General features: G+C 47.7%; 1 protein-coding gene across 1 annotated transcript in view; it reads right to left on the bottom strand.

Moving 5' to 3' along the window:
- LOC144672210 (semaphorin-4B-like) overlaps nt 1–20,416 on the bottom strand; it is a 51,965-nt gene that overhangs the window by 21,898 nt on the left and 9,651 nt on the right. Inside the window, exons 3-6 of the mRNA XM_078534027.1 lie at nt 18,610–18,672; nt 17,073–17,171; nt 16,031–16,142; nt 8,941–9,057 (exon numbers count right to left, since the gene is read on the bottom strand). Of these exons, the coding sequence (XP_078390153.1) occupies nt 8,941–9,057; nt 16,031–16,142; nt 17,073–17,171; nt 18,610–18,672 (391 nt within the window). The remainder of the gene's footprint in view (nt 1–8,940; nt 9,058–16,030; nt 16,143–17,072; nt 17,172–18,609; nt 18,673–20,416) is intronic.

Raw genomic sequence — 20,416 nt, 5'->3', positions numbered from 1 at the left:
ATGCAGTATAAATTGTTGTTTTCCTCTTGCATTGGAATTCTTGCAAAGTGTCCTGATGAGTGCAAGATGAAAAGCTTCGACATGTCTCTTTTTCAGCAATACTCAAGTTCTGTACTACCAAAGAGCATATAACTGCATAAAGATGGGTGGCAGGTCAGAGGATTGGATAGAATATAAAGAACAGCAAAGAAGGACAAAAGGAATAGTATGGAGGAAAAAGATTAGAGTATGAGAGGAAGCTAGCTAGAAATATAAAGACGGATAAGAGTTTCTATCGATATTTTAAAAAGAAAAGTGTTTTAAAAAAGTGAGCGTTGGTCCTATAGAAAGCGAGTCTGGGGAATTAATAATGGAAAGTAAGGAGATGGCAAATGAATTGAACACATATTTTGCATCGGTCTTCACTATAGAGGATACAAGTAACATCCCAGAAATAGCTGTAAATCAGGAACTGAAAATGGGGGAGGAACTCAGGGAAATTACAATCACCAGGGAAGTGGTACTGAGCAAATTGTTGGAGCTGCAGGTTGACAAGTCCCTGGGTCCTGATGGACTTCACCCTAGGGTCTTAAAAGAAGTGGCAAGTGAGATAGTTGATGCGTTGGTTTAAATTTTCCAAAACTCCCTAGATTCGGAGAAGGTTCCATTAGATTGGAATATAGCAAATGTAACTCCTTTATTCAAAAAGGGAGGGATACAGCAAGTGGGAAACTACAGGCCAGTTAGCTTAACATCTGTTATAGGGAAAACGTTAGAAGCTATTATTAGTAGCAGGGCACTTAGAAAAACTTAAGGCAATCAGGCAGAGTCAACATGGTTTTGTGAAAGGGAAATCATCTTTAACCAATTTATTGGAGTTCTTTGAAGCAGTCACATTTTTTTTACTCATTCAGGGGATGTGGGCTTCGCTGGCTGGGCCAGCATTTGTTGCCCATCCCTAGTCACTCTTGAGAAGGTGGCGGTGGTCTGCCTTCTTGAGCCGCTGCAGTCCATGTGGTGTAGGTACACCCACTGTGCTGTTAGAGAAGGAGTTCCAGGATTTTGACCCAGCAACAGTGAAGGAACGGCCGATATATTTCCAAGTCAGGATGGTGGGTGACTTGGAGGGGAACTTCCAGGTGGTGGTGTTCCCATCTATCTGCTGCCCTTGTCCTTCTAGATGGTAGTGGTTGTGGGTTTGGAAGGTGCTGTCGAAGGAGCCTTGGTGAGTTGCTGCAGTGCATCTTGTAGATGGTACACACACTGCTGCTACTATGCATCGGTGGTGGAGGGAGTGAATATTTGTGGATGTGGTGCTGATCAAGAGGGGCTGCTTTGTCCTGGATGGTGTTGAGCTTCTTGAGTGTTATGGGAGCTGCACTCCAGGCAAGTGGGGAGTATTCCATCACACTCCTGACTTGTGCCTTGCAGATGGTGGACTGGCTTTGGGGAGTCAGGAGTTGGGTTACTCATTGCAGGATTCCTAGCCTCTGACCTGCTCTTGTAGCCACAGTATTTATATGGCTGGTCCAGTTCAGTTTCTGGTCAATGGTAACCCCCAGGATGTTGATAGTGGGGGATTCAGTGATGGTAATGCCATTGAATATCAAGAGGAGATGGCTAGATTCTCTCTTGTTGGAGATGGTCATTGCCTGACACTTGTGTGGCGTGAATGTTACTTGCCACTTGTCAGCCCAAGCCTGGATATTGTTCAGTTCTTGCTGCATTTGGACATGGACTGCTTCACTATCTGAGGAGTCACGGATGCTGCTGAACATTGTGCAATCATCAGCAAACATCACCACTTCTTACCTTATGATGGAAGGAAGGTCATTGATGAAGCAGCTGAAGATGGTTGGGCCAAGGACACTACCCTGAGGAACTCCTGCAGTGATGTCCTGGAGCTGAGGTGACTGACCTCCAACAACCACAACCATCTTCCTTTGCGCTAGGTATGACTCCAACCAGCAGAGAGTTTTCCCCCTGATTCCCATTGACACTAGGTTTGCTAGGGCTCCTTGATGCCACACTCGGTCAAAGGCTGCCTTGATGTAAAGGGCAATCATTCTCATCTCACCTCGGGAGTTCAGCTGTTTTGTCCATGTTTGAACCAAGGCTGTAATGAAGTTAGGAGCTGAGTGGCCCTGGCATAACCCAAACTGGGCGTCAGTGAGCAGGTTATTGCTAAGCAAGTGTTGCTTGATAGCACTGTTGATGACTCCTTCCATTACTTTACTGATGATCGAGAGTAGACTGATGGGGCAGTAATTGGCTGGGTTGGATTTATCCTGCTCTTTGTGTCCAGGACATACCTGGGCAATTTTCCACATAGCCGGGTAGATGCCAGTGTACTGGAACAGTTTGGCTAGGGGCACGGCAAGTTCTGAAGCACAAGTCTTCAGTACTATTGCCGGAATATTGTCGGGGCCTATAGCCTTTGCAGTATCCAGTGCCTTCAGCCATTTCTTGACATCACATGGAGTGAATCGAATTGGCTGAAGACTGGCATCTGTGATGCTGGGGACCTCCAGAGGAGGACGAGATGGATCATCCACTCGGCACTTCTGGCTGAAGATCATAGCAAATCCTTCAGCCTTATCTTTTGCACTGATGTGCAGGGCTCCTCCATCATTGAGGATGGGGATATTTGTGGAGTCTCCTCCTCCAGTGAGTTGTTTAATTGTCCACCACCATTCACGACTGGATGTGGCAGGGCTGCCGAGCTTAGATCTGATCTGTTGGTTGTGGGATCGCTTAGCTCTGTCTATCCCTTGCTGCTTATGCTGTTTGGCACACAGGTAGTCCTGTGTTATAGCTTCATCAGGTTGACACCTCATTTTTAGGTATGCCTGGTACTGCTCCTGGCATGTCCTCCTGCACTCTTCATTGAACCAGGGTTGATCCCCTGGCCTGATGGTAATGATAGAGTGGGGGATATGCTGGGCCATGAGGTTATAGGTTTGAGTACAATTCTGCTGCTGCTGATGGCCCACAGCGCCTCATGAATGCCCAGTCTTGAGTTACTAGATCTGTTCGAAATCTATCCCATTTAGCACGGTGGTAGTGCCACACAACACAATGTGAAGGCGGGACTTCGTCTCCACAACGACTGTGCGATGGTCACTCCTACCAATAATGCCATGGACAGATGCATCTGCGGCAGGCAGGTTGGCGAGGATGAGGTTAAGTATGTTTTTCCCTCTTGTTGGTTCCCTCACCACCTGCCGCAGACTCGTCTTGTAGCTATATCCTTTAGGACTCGGCCAGCTCGGTCAGTAGTGGTGCTATCAAGCCACTCTTGGTGATGGACATTGAAGGTCCCCCACCCAGAGTACATTCTGTACCCTTGCCACCCTCAGTGCTTCCTCCAAGTGGTGTTCAACATGGAGGAGCACTGATTCATCAGCTGAGGGAGGGCGGTATGGGGTAATCAGCAGGAGGTTTCTTTGCCCATGTTTGACCTGATGTCATGAGACTTCATGGGGTCTGGAGTTGATGTTAAGGACTCCCAGGGCAACTCTCTCCTGACTGTATACCACTGTGCCTCCACCTCTGCTGGGTCTGTCCTGCCGGTGGGACAGGACATACCCAGGGATGGTGATGGTGGTGTCTGGGACATTATCTGTAAGGTATGATTCCGTGAGGATGACTATGTCAGGCTGTTGCTTGACTAGTCTGTGAGACAGCTCTCCCAATTTTGGCACTAGCCCCCAGGCGTTAGTAAGGAGGACTTTGCAAGGTTGGCAGGTTTGCCATTGTCATTTCGGGTGCCTAGGTTGATGCCGGGTGGCCCGTCCGGTTTCATTACTTTTTTGAGGCTTTGTAGCGGTTTGAAATAACTGAGTGGCTTACTTGGCCATTTCAGAGGGCATTTAAGAGTCAACCATGTTGTTGTGGGTCTGGAGTCACATGTAAGCCAGATTTCCTTCCCTATTTTATTTTTATTGAAATCAAATTCCACCATCTGCCGCAGTGGGGTTTGAACCCGGGTCCCCAGAACATTACCCTGGGTCTCTGGATTACTAGTCCACCGACAATACTACGACACCCCACCCCCCCGCCCCAGTGCGCTGTGGATGAAGGGGAACCGGTGGATGTGCTGTCCTCAGATTTCCAGAAGGCATTTGATAAGGTGCCACATCAAAGGTTATTGCAGAAAATAAAAGCTCATGTAACATATTGGCATGGATAGAAGATTGGCTAGCTAACAGGAAACAGAGAGTAGGCATAAATGGTTCATTTTCTGGTTGGCAAGATGTAACAAGTGGTATGCCAGAGAGCTCAGTGCTGGGGCCTGAACTTTTTACAATATATATTAATGAGTTGGATGAAGAGGTCAGAGTTATGGTCGCTAAACTTGCTGATGACACGAAGGTAGGTAGGATAGTAAGATGTGAAGAGGACGTAAGGAGGGTACAAGGTGACACAGATAAGTTGTGAGTGGGCAAAGATCTGGCAAATGGAGTATAATGTGGGAAAATGTGAGATTGTCCATTTTGGCAGCAAGAATAAAAGAGAGGCATATTGTCTAAATGGTGAGAGATTGCAGAGCTCTGAGATTCAGAGGGATCTGGGTGTCTTAGTGCATGAATTGCAAAAGGCTAGTGTGCAGGTAATTAGGAAAGCTAATACAATGTTATCATTTATTGGGAGGGGAATTCAATACAAAAGTAGGGAGGTTATGCTTCAGTTATACAGGGCACTAGTGAGACCATGTCTGGGGTACCGTGTACAGTACTGGTCTCCTTAGTTAAGGAAAGATGTAATTGTAAATGATTGGCAACCAATCAGAGAAGGTTTACTAGGCTAAAACCAGGAATGGGCGGGTTGTCTTATGAGGAAAGGTTTGGACAGGTTAGGTTTGTATCCACTGGAGTTTAGAAAGGTAAGAGGTGACTTGATTGAGACTTTTAAGTTCGTGAGGGGTCTTGACAGGGTGGATGCGGAGAGGATGTTTCCGCTTGTGGGAGAATCTTGAACTGGAGGTCGTTGTTTAAAAATAAGGGATTGCTTGTTTAAGAAGGAGATGAGGAGAAGTTTTTTTTATCTCAGAGGGTCGTGAGTCTTTGGAACTCACCTCCTCAAAAGGTGGTGGAAGCAGATTTTTGAATATTTTCAAGGCGGAGGTAGATAGAGTCTTGATTAACAACCATAGAGCCAGAGAAGTTACAGTGCAGAAAGAGGCCATTCAGCCCATCATGTCTGTGCCAGCCAAAAAGAGAGAAAAAAAGAAACTAGCCCTCTCATTTTAATCCCACTTCTCAACACCTTGTCCGTAGCCTTGCAGGTTATTTCAGGTGCAGGTCCAGGGACCATTTTAATGAGTTGAGCATTTCAGCCTCAACCACCAACTTAGGCAGTGAATCCCAGGTGCCCACCACTCTCTGGGTGAAAAAGTTTTCCCTCATATCCCCTCTAATTCTTCTACTAATCACCTTAAATCTATGCCCCCCTGGTAATTGACACCTCAGCTAGGGGAAACAACTCTTTCCTGTCTACCCTATCTAGGCCCCTCGTAATCTTGTTCACCTCAATTACACCTCACCCCTCAGCCTCTCCCTCGTTCTAAGGAAAACAACCCCAGCCTATCCAATCTCTCCCTCATAGCTGCAATTTTCCAGCCCTGGCAACATTCTTGTAAATCTCCTCTGTACCCTCTCTCCAGAACAATGATGTCCTTCCTGTAACGTGGTGCCCAGAAAATGTACACAAAATTCCAGCTGTGGCCTAACCAGCGTTTTATACAGTTCCAGCATGACATCCCTCGCTTTTGTATTCAAGGGGGTGAAAGGTTATCGGAGGTAGGCAGGAATGTGGAGCGGAGGTTACAATCAGGTCAGGCATGACCATATTGAATGGTGGAGCAGGTTTGAGGGGCCGAGTGGCCTACTCCTGCCCCTAATTCATATGTTCGTTTGTGTGTTCACACGTTCGTATTACACCAGAGTCATGTCGGAGTTGCATCGGCATGACACAGTAGCTATGCCAGACTTACACTGGAGTTACGCCGGAGTTTCGGTGGCAGGGTAGGGACAGCGCTGAGGAAATTCTCCACCAATAAGCCATGACTAAGAGACTCCAGACTCCTGGGCATGATATTCAAATCTCACAAACACACTTACTACAAGCTTTCTGGTTAAAGAGGTTAAAAGGAGGACTTGTATTTCTATAGCACCTTTCATGACCTCAGGACATCTGAAGGCGTTTCATAGCTAATGAAGAGCTATTTTGAGGCATGGTCGCTGTTGTGATGTAGGAAACTCAGCAGCCAATATTGCGTATATCAAACTCCCACAAACAGCAATGCAATAATAGCCAAATAATCTACTTTTTCTTAGTGATGTTGATTCAGGTGTAAATATTGACCAGGCACCAGGGTGAACACACCCTGCTCTTCTTCAAAATAGTCCTGTGGGCTCTTTTATGGATCTCTGGACCACTGGGAGGCCAGATGGGTGCCTTGGTTTAGTAACTCCGACAGTGCAGCGCTCCCTCAGTACTGACCCTCCGACAGTGCGGCACTCCCTCAGCACTGACCCTCCGACATTGCAGCGCCCCCTCAGCACTGACCCTCCGACAGTGCGGCACTCCCTCAGTACTGACCCTCCGACAGTGCGGCACTGCCCCAGTACTGACCATCTGACAGTGCGGCACTCCCTCAGTACTGACCCTCCGACAGTGCGGCACTCCCTCAGTACTGACCCTCCGACAGTGCGGCGCTCCCTCAGTACTGACCCTCCAACAGTGCGGCGCTCCCTCAGTACTGACCCTCCGACAGTGCGGCGCTCGCTCAGTACTGACCCTCCGACAGTGCAGCACTCCCTCAGTACTGACCCTCCGACAGTGCAGCGCTCCCTCAGTACTGACCCTCCGACAGTGCGGCACTGCCCCAGTACTGACCCTCCGACAGTGCGGCACTCCCTCAGTACTGACCCTCTGACAGTGCGGCGCTCCCTCAATACTGACCCTCCGACAGTGCGGCACTCCCTCAGTACTGACCCTCCGACAGTGCGGCACTCCCTCAGTACTGACCCTTGGACAGTGCGGCACTCCCTCAGTACTGGAACTAGGCCTGCCAGCCTGAATTTTGTGCTCAGGTTGCTGTCGTAGGGCTCGAAGCCACGAGCTTCTGACTGAGATGTGTGGGCGTGAGAGAGATTGAGCCATGGCTGACTCTCAACAGAGAGGCAGCAGGCCTATCCGAGCACAGACACTGAGAAGCCGCTGTGTGCGCTAAGAGCATGTTTTAATTTTAACTGCAGTCTTACTTTTTGAGTAAGTTTGGGCTTGACTGTCTATCTATTCTAGCCGGCTGGGTGTGGAATCAAATCACTCCAGCTGTAAGAATGTATGAGCAAGATTTTCAGAGATTAAGGGTTAATCCGACTGCCCTAAAGTTTGCCATCTTGACCATTGCACTTTCCTGTTTAACAGGGAAGTCTAAGTCATTTAGGTGCAATGAGCTGTTGAACTTGGTCTGGCTTCGTCTTTAGTCACTTCAGTGCACCTCATTAGAGGACATGCACTGTGCATTTCCGGGAACTCTCAAACACTCGGGCGACAGATGGAAACATCTGCAAATGCGACATCCTTTTCAGAAGCAGCAGGGGCGGATAGGAAGCTGCAGGGGTGTGTGTGTGTGAGGAGCTTCACTCCGACGCAAACGGCCCTGATGCGTGACAAGAGTCAGAACCGGGTTGGTTGTGCTGTGATGCCCCGAAACCCCACATCATAAGTATCTCGTGCTGAGGCTCACAAATTAGGTGGCAGAGGTCAGCTGGTGCCCGTGACACCTGCTACTTCAGGATAGGAGGGAACGAAGCCAGGGATTTGGGACAGGGTAAGGTGAGTGCTCTCATATTCTCTCAATCCAGCCTGTGGCATTCCCAATAGAATCCTTTCATGTGATGTGAATGTCGCTGGCTAGGTCAGCATTTATTACCAGCATCCGCAGTAGTTTTTTGTTTTTATCAGCATTTATTACCCTAGTTGCCCCTTGAGAAGGTGGTGGGTGAGCTGCCTTCTTGAGCCGCTGCAGTCCCTGTGGTGTAGGTACACCCACCGTGCTATTAGGGAGGGAGTTCCAGGATTTTTGACCCAGCGACAGTGAAGGAACGGCCGATATATTTCCAAGTCAGGATGGTGAGTGACTTGGAGGGGAACTTCCAGGTAGTGGTGTTCCCCATGTGTCTGCTGCCCTTGTCCTTCTAGATGGTAGTGGTCACAAGTTTGGAAGGTGCTGTCGAAGGAGCCTAGGTGAGTTGCTGCAGTGCATTTTGTACGTGGTATCCACTGCTGCTACTGTGCGTCAGTGGTGGAGGAAATGAATGTTTGTGGATAGGGTACCAATCAACTGCTTTATCCTGGACGGTGTTGAGCTTCTTGAGTGTTGTGGGAGCTGCACCCATCCAGGCAAGTGGGGAGTATTCCATCACACTCCTGACTTGTGCCTTGTAGATGGTGGACAGGCTTTGGGGAGTCAGGAGGTGAGTTACTCGCTGCAGAATTACCAGCCTCTGACCTGCTCTTGAATTCACAGTATTTATCTGGCTGGTCCAGTTCAGTTTCTGGTCAATGATAACCCCAAGGATGTTGTTAGTGTGGGATTCAGTGGTGGTAATGCCACTGAATGTCAAGGGGCGATAGTTAGATTCTCTCTGGTTGGAGATGATCGTGGCCTGACACCAACAAAATCTACAGCGTATGACAGACTTTTTTCCCATGCCGTCTCTATGAAAGAGTTTCCCCTCAGGTCCCATTTCCTTACTGTCTCCTCACACACATTTTAAGATGTCTTTCCGCCTCTCTGTGAAAATCTACCTTGGGTTCTGCTTCTCCCACTGCATTCCCTTGGGCATTCCTGTGTCCTGGCAAGCCTCTGGTTATAAAGGTTCTCTTACCACGCTCCCAGGCTCATCAGTACTGGCATCATTCTTGTGTCAATAAAGGCCAATGTCCTACCTTGCAACCAGTTGAAGGAAGGCTCAGTTTTTAACGCCACTTGCTGCCCAAGGTTGCGGGCGATGATGGACTCGGTCCCCTGGAAGTTATTCGTTGTCCCCGTGTACAGCTCGCCATCTGGACAATAAAACAGAGACAGTGCTGAGAGAGCTACAGAGATGTGCGTAGTTATTTACACAGCACCTTACCACCCATCTCATAAACATCTCAAATCACCCCTGCAGGGGTAGAAAGAATTACTCTGAAGGGTTCTGACTGCAGCCACATTTTTACACAGTGGGATCCCACAAAGAGTAGCATGTCCCAGACAATTCTATTTTTCATTCAGGTAGTTTTGCTTAAGGGAGGAAAGGCTCTGTTCAGAAACACCACTGCTCTGCTCCCCAGAGAATGGGCGACGAATCCACCAGAATCCATCGGGACAGAAAGACAGAGCCTCGCTTTAACATCTTGTCCAAAGAAGAGCTCTGCTGACAGTGCAGCATCAAGTCCTGGTGTGGTCAGTAATAATGTCTGAGTTCGGAGGCAGCAGCACATTCAGACATCACACTGTCCCCATCAAACACTCCCAGGGCAGGTACAGCACGGGGTTAGGTACAGAGTAAAGCTCCCTCTACACTGTCCCCATCAAACACTCCCAGGACAGGTACAGCACGGGGTTAGATACAGAGTAAAGCTCCCTCTACACTGTCCCCATCAAACACTCCCAGGACAGGTACAGCACGGGGTTAGATACAGAGTAAAGCTCCCTCTACACTGTCCCATCAAACACTCCCAGGACAGGTACAGTACGGGGTTAGATACAGAGTAAAGCTCCCTCTACACTGTCCCCATCAAACACTCCCAGGACAGTTACAGCACAGGGTTAGATACAGAGGAAAGCTCCCTCTACACTGTCCTCATCAAACACTCCCAGGACAACTAAAGCTTGGGGTTAGATACAGAGTAAAGCTCCCTCTACACTGTCCTCACCAAACACTCCCAGGACAACTAAAGCTTGGGGTTAGATACAGAGCAACATAAACATACGAACACACAAACCAGGAGTGGGCCACTCGGCCCCTCGAGCCTGCTCCACCATTCAGTAAAATCGTGGCTGATCTGATTGTAACCTCAACCCCACATACCCACCTAACCCCGATAACCTTTCACCCCCTTGTTAATCAAGAATCTATCTACCTCTGACTTAAAAATATTCAAAGACTCTGTTTCCACCGCCTTTTCAGGAAGAGAGTTCCAAAGACTCACGACCCTCAGAGAGAAAAAAATTCTCCTCATCTCTGTCTTTAATGGGCAAGCCTTTATTTTAAACAGTGACCCCTAGTTCTAGATTCTCCCACAAGAGGAAACATCCTCTCCACATCCACCCTGTCAAGACCCCTCAGGATCTTATGCTTCAATCAAGTCGCCTCTCACTCTTCTAAACTCCAGCGATACAAGCCCAGCCTGTCCAACCTTTCCTCATACGACAACCCACCCATTCCAGGTGTTAGACAGGTAAACCTTCTGTGAACTGCTTCCAACGCATTTACATCCTTCCTTAAATAAGGTGACCAATACTGTACACAGGACTCCAGATGTGGTCTCACCAATGCCCTGTACAACTGAAGCATAACCTCCCTACTTTTGTATTCAATTCCCCTCCCAATAAGTGATAACATTCTATTAGCTTTCCTAATTACTTGCTGTACCTGCATACTAGCCTTTTGCGATTCATGCACTAAGACACCCAGATCCCTCAGCTCACAGAGCTCTGCAATCTCTCACCATTTAGATAATATGCTTCTCTTTATTCTTCCTTTCAAAATGGACAGATTTGCATTTTCCCACATTACACTCCATTTGCCAGATCTTTGCCCACGCAATTAACTATCTATTTCGCTATGTAGCCTCCTTATGTCCTCTTCACAACTTACTTTCCTATTTATCTTTGTGCCATTAGCAAATTTAGCTTCCATACCTTTGCTCCCTGCGTCCAAGTTTTTTTTTAATTCATTCGTGTGACATGTCTAGGCCAGCATTTATTGCCCATCCCTAATTGCCCTTGAGAAGGTGGTGATGAGCTGCTTCCTTGAGCTGCTGTAGTCCGTGTGGTGTAGGTACACCCACTGCACTGTTAGGGAGGGAGTTCCAGTCATTTATATGACTCATACGGACTCAAAAAGTTAACTCTGTTTCTCTCTCCACAGATGCTGTCAGACCTGCTGAGTTTTCCCAGCATTTTCTGTTTCCATTTCAGATTTCCAGCATTCGCAGTATTTTGCCTTTATCTAAACATTAGTGGGAGTTGTCTATCAGCCTCCAAGTAATAGCGGTAAGGTAGGGGATGGCATTAAACGCGAAATTAGAGATGCATGTAACAAGGGTGCTACAGTAATCATGGGTGACTTTAATCTACATGAAGACCGGGCAAACCAAATCAGCAATAATACTGGGCGGATTAATCCCTGGAGTGTGTGCGAGATGGTTTTTTAGATCAGTACATTGAGGAACCAACTCAGGAACAGGCTATCCTAGATTTGGTATTGTGCAATGGGAAGGGGTGAATTAATAACCTTGTGTGGGGTCCATTGGGGAACAGTGATCATAACATGATAGAGTTCTTCATTAGGATGGAAAGTGAAGTAGTCCAATCCAAAACTAGGGTCCTAAATCTAAACAAAGGGAACTACAAAGATATGAAGTGTGAGTTGGCTATGATAGATTGGCGAATTTCATTAAAACGCATGGATAGGCAATGGCTACTATTTAAGGAACGAATGTAATCATTGCAACAGTTATACATTCCTTTCTGGTACAAAAACACAACAGGAAAAGTGGCCCAACTATGGCTAACCAAAGAAATTAAGGATGGTATTAGACCCAAAGAGGATTAATATAAAGTTCCTAGAAAAAGTAGCAAGCCCGAGGATTGAGAGCAAAGAATTAGAATTCAGCAAAGGAGGACCAAGAGGTTGATTAAGAGGGGGAAAAATATGAGTGTGAGAGTAAACTTGCAAGGGACATAAAAGTGGATTGTAAAAGCTTCCATAAGTATGTAAATAGAATAAGATTAGTGAAGACAAATGTAGGTCCCTTACAGTCTGAAACAGGGGAATTTATAATATAGAACAAGGAAATGGCAGAGCAATTAAACAACCACTTTAGTTCTGTTCTTCATGGAGGAAGACACAAATAACTTCCCAGAAATGCTAGGGAATCGAGGGTTTAGTGAGAAGGAGAAATTGAAGGAAATTATTGTACTGAAAAAACAGTGCTGGAGAAATTAATGGGATTGAAAGCTGTTAAATCCCCAGGGCCTGATAATCTACACCCCAGGTTACTAAAGGAGATGGCTATGGAAATAGTGGATGCTTTGGTTGTCATCTTCCAAAATTCTATAGATTCTGGAATAGTCCCAACAGATTGGAGGGTGGCAAATGTAACCCCACTAGTTAAAAAAGGAGGGGGTGAGAAAACAGGGAATTACAGACCGGTTAGCCTAACATCAGTAGTAGCGAAAATGCTAGAGTCGATTGATGTGAAAATAGGACACTTAGAAAATATCAATGGGATTAGACAAAGTCAACATGGATTTATGAAATGGAAATCATGTTTGACAAACCTACTGGAGTTTTTTGAGGACGTAACTATCAGATTAGATAAGGGAGGACCAGTGGATGTGGTGTATTTGGATTTTCAGAAAGCTTTTGATCAAGTCCCACATAAGAGGTTAGTGTGAAAAATTAAAGCACATGGGATTGGGGGTAATAAAATGCCATGGATTGAGAATTGGTTAGCAGACAGGAAACAGAGAGTAGGAATAAATGGGTTTTTTTTGGAATGGCAAGTGGTGACTAGTCGGGTACCGCAGGGATCAATACTTGGGCCCCAGCTATTCACAATATATGTATCAATGATTTGGATGAGGGAACCAAATGTAATATTTCCAAGTTTGCTGACGACACAAAACTAGGTGGGAATGTGAGCAGTGAGGAGGATGTTAAGAGGCTTCGTGGCTATTTAGACAAGTTGAGTGGGTGGACAAATACATTACAGATGCAGTATGACGTGGATGAGTGTGAAGTTATCCACTTCGGTAAAACAGAATGGCAGAGTATTATTTAAATGATAAGTTGGTAAATGTTAATGTACAAATGGACCTGGGTGTCCTTGTACACCAATCACTGAAAGCAAGCATGCAGGTACAGCCAGCAGTTAAGAAGGCAAATGCTATGCTGGCCTTCACTGCGAGAAGACTTGAGTACAGGAGCAAGGATGTGTTACTGCAGCTGTACAGGGCCTTGGTGAGACCACACCTGGAGTATTGTGTGCAGTTTTGGTCTCCTTACTAAGAAAGGAAATACTTGCCATAGAGGGAGTGCAGGGAAGGTTCACCAGACTGACTCCTGGGATGGCAGGATTGTCGTATGAGGAGAGATTGGTTCGACTAGGCCTGTATTCACTGGGGTTTAGAAGAATGAGAGGGGATCCCATTGAAACGTATAAAATTCTGACAGGACTGGACAGACTGGATGCAGGGATGATGTTTCCGCTGGCTGGGGAGGAGGTCTAGAACAAGGAGTCGCAGTCTCAGGATACAGGGTAGGTGTAGTAATTATAGTTTTGAGAAACGTAGGACTGTTGCTTTAAGAACTAAGCCTGTGTTGTAAGATCACATGATCTGTGTAAACCAATGAGTTAGTAGGGCAGGGAACCACTAGGAGGGAGTTCTTCTTTAGTCTTGAGTTAGATGCACACATGTAGCTGCTGCTGCTGAATTGTAAATAAAGTTCAATGTCTCCACTAGGAGAAGTTGCCTGGAAAATCGACTCTATAACGGTATAGGCCATTTAGGACTGAAATGAGGAGAAGCTTCTTCACTCAGAGGCTGCTGAACCTGTGGAATTCTCTACCACAAACAGCTGTCACTGAATATATTTAAGAAGGAAATAGATAGGCTTATGGACCCTAAAGTTTCAAGGAGACAGCGGGAGTATGACATTGAGATAGAGGATCAGCCATGATCATATTGAATGCCGGAGCAGGCTCGAAGGGGCGAATGACCTACTCTTTTCTAACTATTTTCTAAATGGGGAGAGGATTCAGAAATCTGGAGTGCAAAGGGACTTGGGAGTCCTAGTCCAGGATTCTCTTAAGGTTAACTTGCAGGTTGAGTCGGTAGTTAGGAAGGCAAATGCAACGTTGGCCTTTATTTCGAGAGGACTAGAATATAAAGGCAGGGATGTGCTGCTGAGGCTTTATAAGGCTCTGGTCAGACCACGTTTAGAATATCGTGAGCAATTTTGGGCCCCGTATCTCAGGAAGGAAGTTCTGGCCCTGGAAAGGGTCCAGAGGAGATTCACGAGAATGATCCCAGGAATGAAAGGCTTAACATATGAGGAACGTTTGAGGACTCTGGGTCTATACTTGATGGAGTTTAGAAGGATGAGGGGGGATCTGATTGAAACTTACAGAATACTGAAAGGCCTGGATAGAGTGGACGTGGGGAAGATGTTTCCATTAGTAGGAGAGACTAGGACCCGAGGGCACAGCCTCAGAGTAAAGGGAAGACCTTTTAGAACAGAGATGAGGAGAAACTTCTTTAGCCAGAGAGTGGTGAATCTATGGAATTCATTGCCACAGAAGACTGTGGAGGCCAGGTCATTGAGTGTATTTAAGACCGAGATAGATAGGTTCTTGATTGGTAAGGGGGATCAAAGGTTACGGGGAGAAGGCCGGAGAATGGGGTTGAGAAACTTATCAGCCATGATTGAATGGCGGAGCAGACTCGATGGGCCAATTGGCCTAATTTCTGCTCCTACGTCTTATCGTCTTATGGTCTACTCCTGTTCCTATTTTCTATATTTCTGTGTTTTCCCTCCTTATTAATCTTTTAGCCATTTTTTGCTGTTTTTATATTCTATCAAATCTTTTGGCCTGTCATCCATCTTTGCACAATTATAATCTTTTTCTTTAAGTTTGATACTATCTTTAACTTTTTTAGTTAGCCGCAGATGGTGGGTCCTTCCCTTGGAAGTTTTCTTTCTATACCTAGTCTGTGTATTCTGAAATATCCCTTTAAATGTCTGCCACTGCATCTCTATTGACTTATCCCTTAACCTAATTTGCCAGTTCACTTTAGCTAACTCTAATTTCACACCCTCATAATTGCCCTCAGTTAAGTTCAAAATGCTAGTCTTAGACCCACTCTTCTCTCCCTCAAACTGAATGTAAAATTCAATCATATTATGATCACTGCTACCTAGGGGCACCTTCACTATGAGGTCATTAATTAATCCTATCTCGTTGCACAATACCAGGTCTAGTATAGCATGTTTTTTGGTTGGCTCCAGAATGTGCTGTTCTAAGAAACTATCCTGAAAACATTCTATGAACTCCTCATCTAGGCTATCTTTGCCCATCTGTTTTTTCCAGTCTATATGCAGATTAAAATCCCCCATGATTATCGCCGTACCTTTCTGACAAGCTCTCATTATTTCTTCCTTTATACTCCGTCGTACCACGCGCTTACTGTTAGGGGTCCTGTACACAATTCCCACAAGTGATTTCTTGCCTTTATCATTTCTCATCTCAACCCAAGTCATTTCCTGAACTTGTTTCCTGAACTTGGGTCATCCCTTTCTATTGTGCTAATACCCCCATCGTTCATTAGCAGAGATACCCCTCCACCTTTTCCTAGCTTCCCGTCCTTCCTAAATGTCATGTACCATTCAATATTCAGGTCCCAATCTATGTCACCTTGCAGCCATCCCTATTGGTATGTCCTCAGTGACAAACTGAGAAGTGTACACCTTACTTCCCCAACAGTGCGACACTCTTATTCCCCAAATCAGTCACAATGTGTTTGTGAATTTGAGGAACTGCTTTGAGGCTGAAATAGCATAGTGAGCAGGCAGCAGAGAGAGGCTTGTATCACATCGGTGTGGGCTGAACATACAACCCAGGTCCCAGTGAGGAAAGGCTCCAACCTATGATACCGACCAGGCCCCATAAGATTCAAACCCCAGATGCAAAATCTGTCCTGGTGTTACATTGCACAGAGCTCACCTTGTCTGGAACGGGTCATTCGCAGCCGTGTGGTACTTACCAACCATGGTGGCTGTGTATTTCCGCCTGGGGTCAAAGGGACAACGGCCTTTGCCTTCTTCCATTAGCGGGACACCATTCGAATCATTCAGCAGTGAGAAGGTTCTGACATCCTGTAAGACATGGAGCCATGTGTCAGACTTTGGCTCAATTTATGTAGACCGTCTCCAATCATCCCCGCTGAACAATGGGCACAAGTCAAGGGGCACTGTCACTGTCAGGCACTGACAAACACTCAACAAAACTTTCTCAGTCCTTACTCAGTGAGTGAGTGGGAGTCTGAGTGAGAAAGTGTGTGTGTGAGTGTGTGTGTGTGAGAGGGTGTGTGTGTGAGAGGGTGTGTGTGAGAGAGAGTGTGTGTGTGTGAGAGGGTGTGTGTGTGAGAGGGTGTGTGTGAGAGAGAGTGTGTGTGTGTGAGAGGGTGTGTGTGTGAGAGGGTGTGTGTGAGAGAGAGTGTGTGTGTGTGAGAGGGTGTGTGTGAGAGAGGGAGTGTGTGTGAGAGGGAGTGTGTGTGAGAGGTAGTGTGTGAGTGAGTGAGAGCGTATGTGAGAGTGTGAGAGAGAATGTGTGTGTGTGTGTGTGAGTGTGTGCATGTTTTCTGGGATCCACCTTCTCCCCATCCCTACAGAGAAAGAAGGGGAGAGATACAATGCAACACACACCGACACACACCGACACACACCAACACACACCAACACACCGACACACACACACACACACACACAGTGAAGCACAGTGAGAGAGAGAGTTAGCGGAGAGATAAAGAGGGTGATTCACAGATGCAATGAAACAGAGAGAAAGAGAGAGGGGGAGAGGGAGAGATAAAGAGAGAGACACACAGAGGGAAGAGGGAAAGCCAGATAGAGGGAGGCAGACCAACACAAATGTGGACAGATCGAGGGAGAGAGCCATATAGAGACAAAGTAAAACAGGATATGGTCATAGTGAAATTCTGTTCGGTTACGTGAGTGGCGTTAGTAGAACCTTCCTGACTGAACACTGTGCTCAGTCCTGTTTCTGTTCTGAACGAATGTGGCTCTTACAATGTAGGCACAGGTCGGGCTGAATGCGTAGGTCCCACAGGTGTAAATGTGGCTCTCATTCACTGGCAGCAGGACACGGATGAAGTTAAGACAATCTTGCTGTGGGGAAAAGAAACAGGAAGTATGTGTTACTGGACCCGGGAACGCTCAGTCAGTCTGTACATCCACAGAGTGGCAGGAAGGTCAGCAAACATAGAAATGCTCTGTAATCCCGCTTTACGCTGCTCCTGCCCCTGGGGTACTATCCGGTACCTCAACTACCTGCTCCTGTTTCTCAGCAGCGGCCACACAATCTGAATCGAGGACCCTGGACAATGATCAGGAGAAGGGAGGGCCAGGCCAATTTGCTGCCCTCTCCAGTCCAGCAGTATTCTGAACCATGTCCTGGCCCCGATGAGGGATGAGGGATCAGATCCTGGATCTTTCACCACCCTGAAGGCCTGGGGAAGAGGCAATGCCGGAGGTGGTTTAATGAGAGCTGGGAGACCACAGCTCACAGGCTGCGGTGTCGTGGGTTAGCACGAACCCGTTTTTCCCACATCAGGGCTGCCGGACACTCCCGGATTGTCTTGGAATCTCAGGAATTAAAGGTGCATTTTTAAGGATGCTGCAGGCAAGCATCTGCAGGAGATTGACACAACCAAAGATGCCACCCCATTCCTGCCATCCTTGCGCCATCTCCCCCCAGCCCTACCAATGACTCTTGAGCCAAGGCGCAGACCCCTTCAATCACATATTGAGGTCCAACGCTGCTCCTCTTCACCACCACCCACCCCCACCCCCCCACACCCTTCCCCCGCCACCCCGTGCAGTTCCATATGGTGGACCAGCCCCAGAACAACCCAGAAGGAGAGTCTTGGCTTCTTTCTGTGGAACCATGAGGAGCAGGAGGGCTCTGCCCAACACCCTAGGTGGGGGGCGAAAAGATCGAGTGAAATCCGATTGGAAACCCAGCAAGAGCCCGAGGGTTTTGGACTGGGAGATGACAGCACTGCTGGGGGATTGACACTGTGTTCGATCTCTTGTGTTGCAGAGACGTCCAGGGGTTGGGGGTAAAGGGGTCATCGCAGAATCACAGCATTGTTACAGCACAGGGGGTGGCCATTCGGCCCATCGTGCCTGCACCAGATTGCTCCAAATGAGCTATTCCCTTCGTGCCATTCTCCTGTCCTCTCCCCGTAACCCTGCACATTCTTCCTTTTCAGATAACAGTCTAGTTCCCTTTTGAAAGCCTCCATTGAATCTGCCTCCACCACACCCCCAGGCAGCGCATTCCAGACCTCAACCACTCGCGGTGCGAGAAAAGCTTTTCCCCGTATCACTGTTGCTTCTTTTACCAATTACTTTAAATCTGCGGCCTCTTGTCCTTGATCCTTCCACCATTGGGAACAGTTTCTCCCTCTCTACTCTGTCCAGGCCCCTCACGATTTTGAACACCTCTCTCAAATCTCCTCGCGGCCTTCTTTTCTCTAAGGAAAACAGTCGGAACTTCTCCAATCTATCTTCGTAACTGAAGTGCTAAGCGTGCGTGCCTCACCTCCTTGCTCTTCCCCTTAAAAGAGCACTCCCGCACTTTGTCCTCCATTGCCTGCCAGTGTAGCTGAAAAAGAAAAAGCAAAATAAAAAAAAACCGCGTGAAACGGTTGGGAAAGGTGGTGCCCGGCTTTTGACGGGTTTCTTTCCTCTGCAACCCCTCATCGGCTTTTACCCGGGGGTCCTGCTGCACCCGTAGGGCAGCAGCCAAATACTTTCGTCACAATCTCACCGCAAAAGTGGTGCCGAGCTCTGGGTGGTTCTGTTGGGGATCAACGGGCTACCAAGAGCTCATGGAGGTGACTGCACAAGAGTGGTTGTTGTCCCCTTTAATAACAGATTCATGGAAGTCAGGGACAGCAACAACATGGGACAATTAACGTCATTCATTACGGTCTCTATGCTTTCATCTGAAGACATTCCTTTCCAGAACAGAGCACTTAGCCGGACACCAAGAAACTTGTTTGCAAACAGGCCCTGGAAGTCGGGGGGAGGTGAGGGGGAGAAATCTGAGTGAAATTTCGTCCTTTTCCCTGTAAACACCCATCAGATTGCATTGCATTGCATGCAGTGGACCTATATTCCTCACCACCACCCCACCCCACCACCCCCTTCCCATCTCCAAGAGAATGGTCACTACCTTTTTGGTGTAGGCGGCTCCATTGCTGATGACCCCTTTTAAAATAATCTGCGGAGTGGGGTTGCCCAAGTCTGGCTGGACATATTCCGGGAGATATCATCACATGACCTGCAACTGCCCCTCCCCCAGATTCCAGCCATTGATCGCCTAACATGTCAATCATCATGGAGCACCACCTCCCCAAGACTTTTCAATGGGGGGCATTTTCCGGTCTCAACATGGGTGGGCATCATTGTGGGCGGGACGGGAAGGTTTGGGGAGCTGTTGACTTTCAATGGCTCTCCAAATTTTTCCGCCTCGCCCATGACAACACCTGCCGTAGTCGGGGCCAGAAATTCCCACCCAATGGGCGGAATTGTTCCAGATTTTCACTAAGCGCGGTAGCAGGCGAGAGAAAGGGCATTTTTCCTGCCGGCTGCAATGGTAGTTTTTCATGCTGGATTGTCCGCTTCCCACCTCACTAATTATGCAGCCACAGGAAACGCGCCGTCTCACTGATGGGCGGCCTCTGAATCACCCACCATGCTGTTACCTCACCATTTCCTTACTCCGGGTGCCATATCTAAACTGCAACTCCACACGCAGTTCTCAATGTTTGCAGCCCAGGACTGCTCCAGTGAAGACATGGCCCTAAATGCCAAGAAAAGTTCAGTGACCTGTCACTGGAATGCCTTTTGGAGCCCCGCCATGATGTCCTCCAACCTCGCTCTGGCCTCAGGAGGTCCAGCAATTTCACCGCTCCGGCTTGGGAGGCGGTGGCAGAGGTGGTCAGTGCCAACGCTGCACAGAAGAGGTCGGCCATCCAGTGGGGAAAGAGGGTGAACGTGCCCCCCAGGGTAAGGCAACCATCTCATCGCTCTGAACTCAGACTCTCACCAGCCCATCCCACACTCACTGGCATCTCCCTCACTGCCAACTCGAGGGGCATCACCACTCACTCTCTCACACACACCCTCACATCTCCATCTGGCCTCATCTCCTCTGGAGGCTGCCTCCTCAGCCCTCACCCTCTTGAGGCCACTTACACAGATCCACACGTGCCCCCCCCCCACACACACACACACACACACACACCCTGGGATACCCTCCTTCCCCAGTACAGCCCTCGCCCTGCAGCCTCTTCTCTTGCCTGAGGCCCCTTCTCCAAGCGAGCCCGACCCCTGCAGCTATT

The sequence above is a fragment of the Cetorhinus maximus genome, chromosome 36, assembly GCF_964194155.1.
Source record: "Cetorhinus maximus chromosome 36, sCetMax3.hap1.1, whole genome shotgun sequence".
In the NCBI taxonomy this organism is placed as follows: Eukaryota; Metazoa; Chordata; class Chondrichthyes; order Lamniformes; family Cetorhinidae; genus Cetorhinus; species Cetorhinus maximus.
This window is presented reverse-complemented; position numbering and strand designations above follow the sequence as displayed.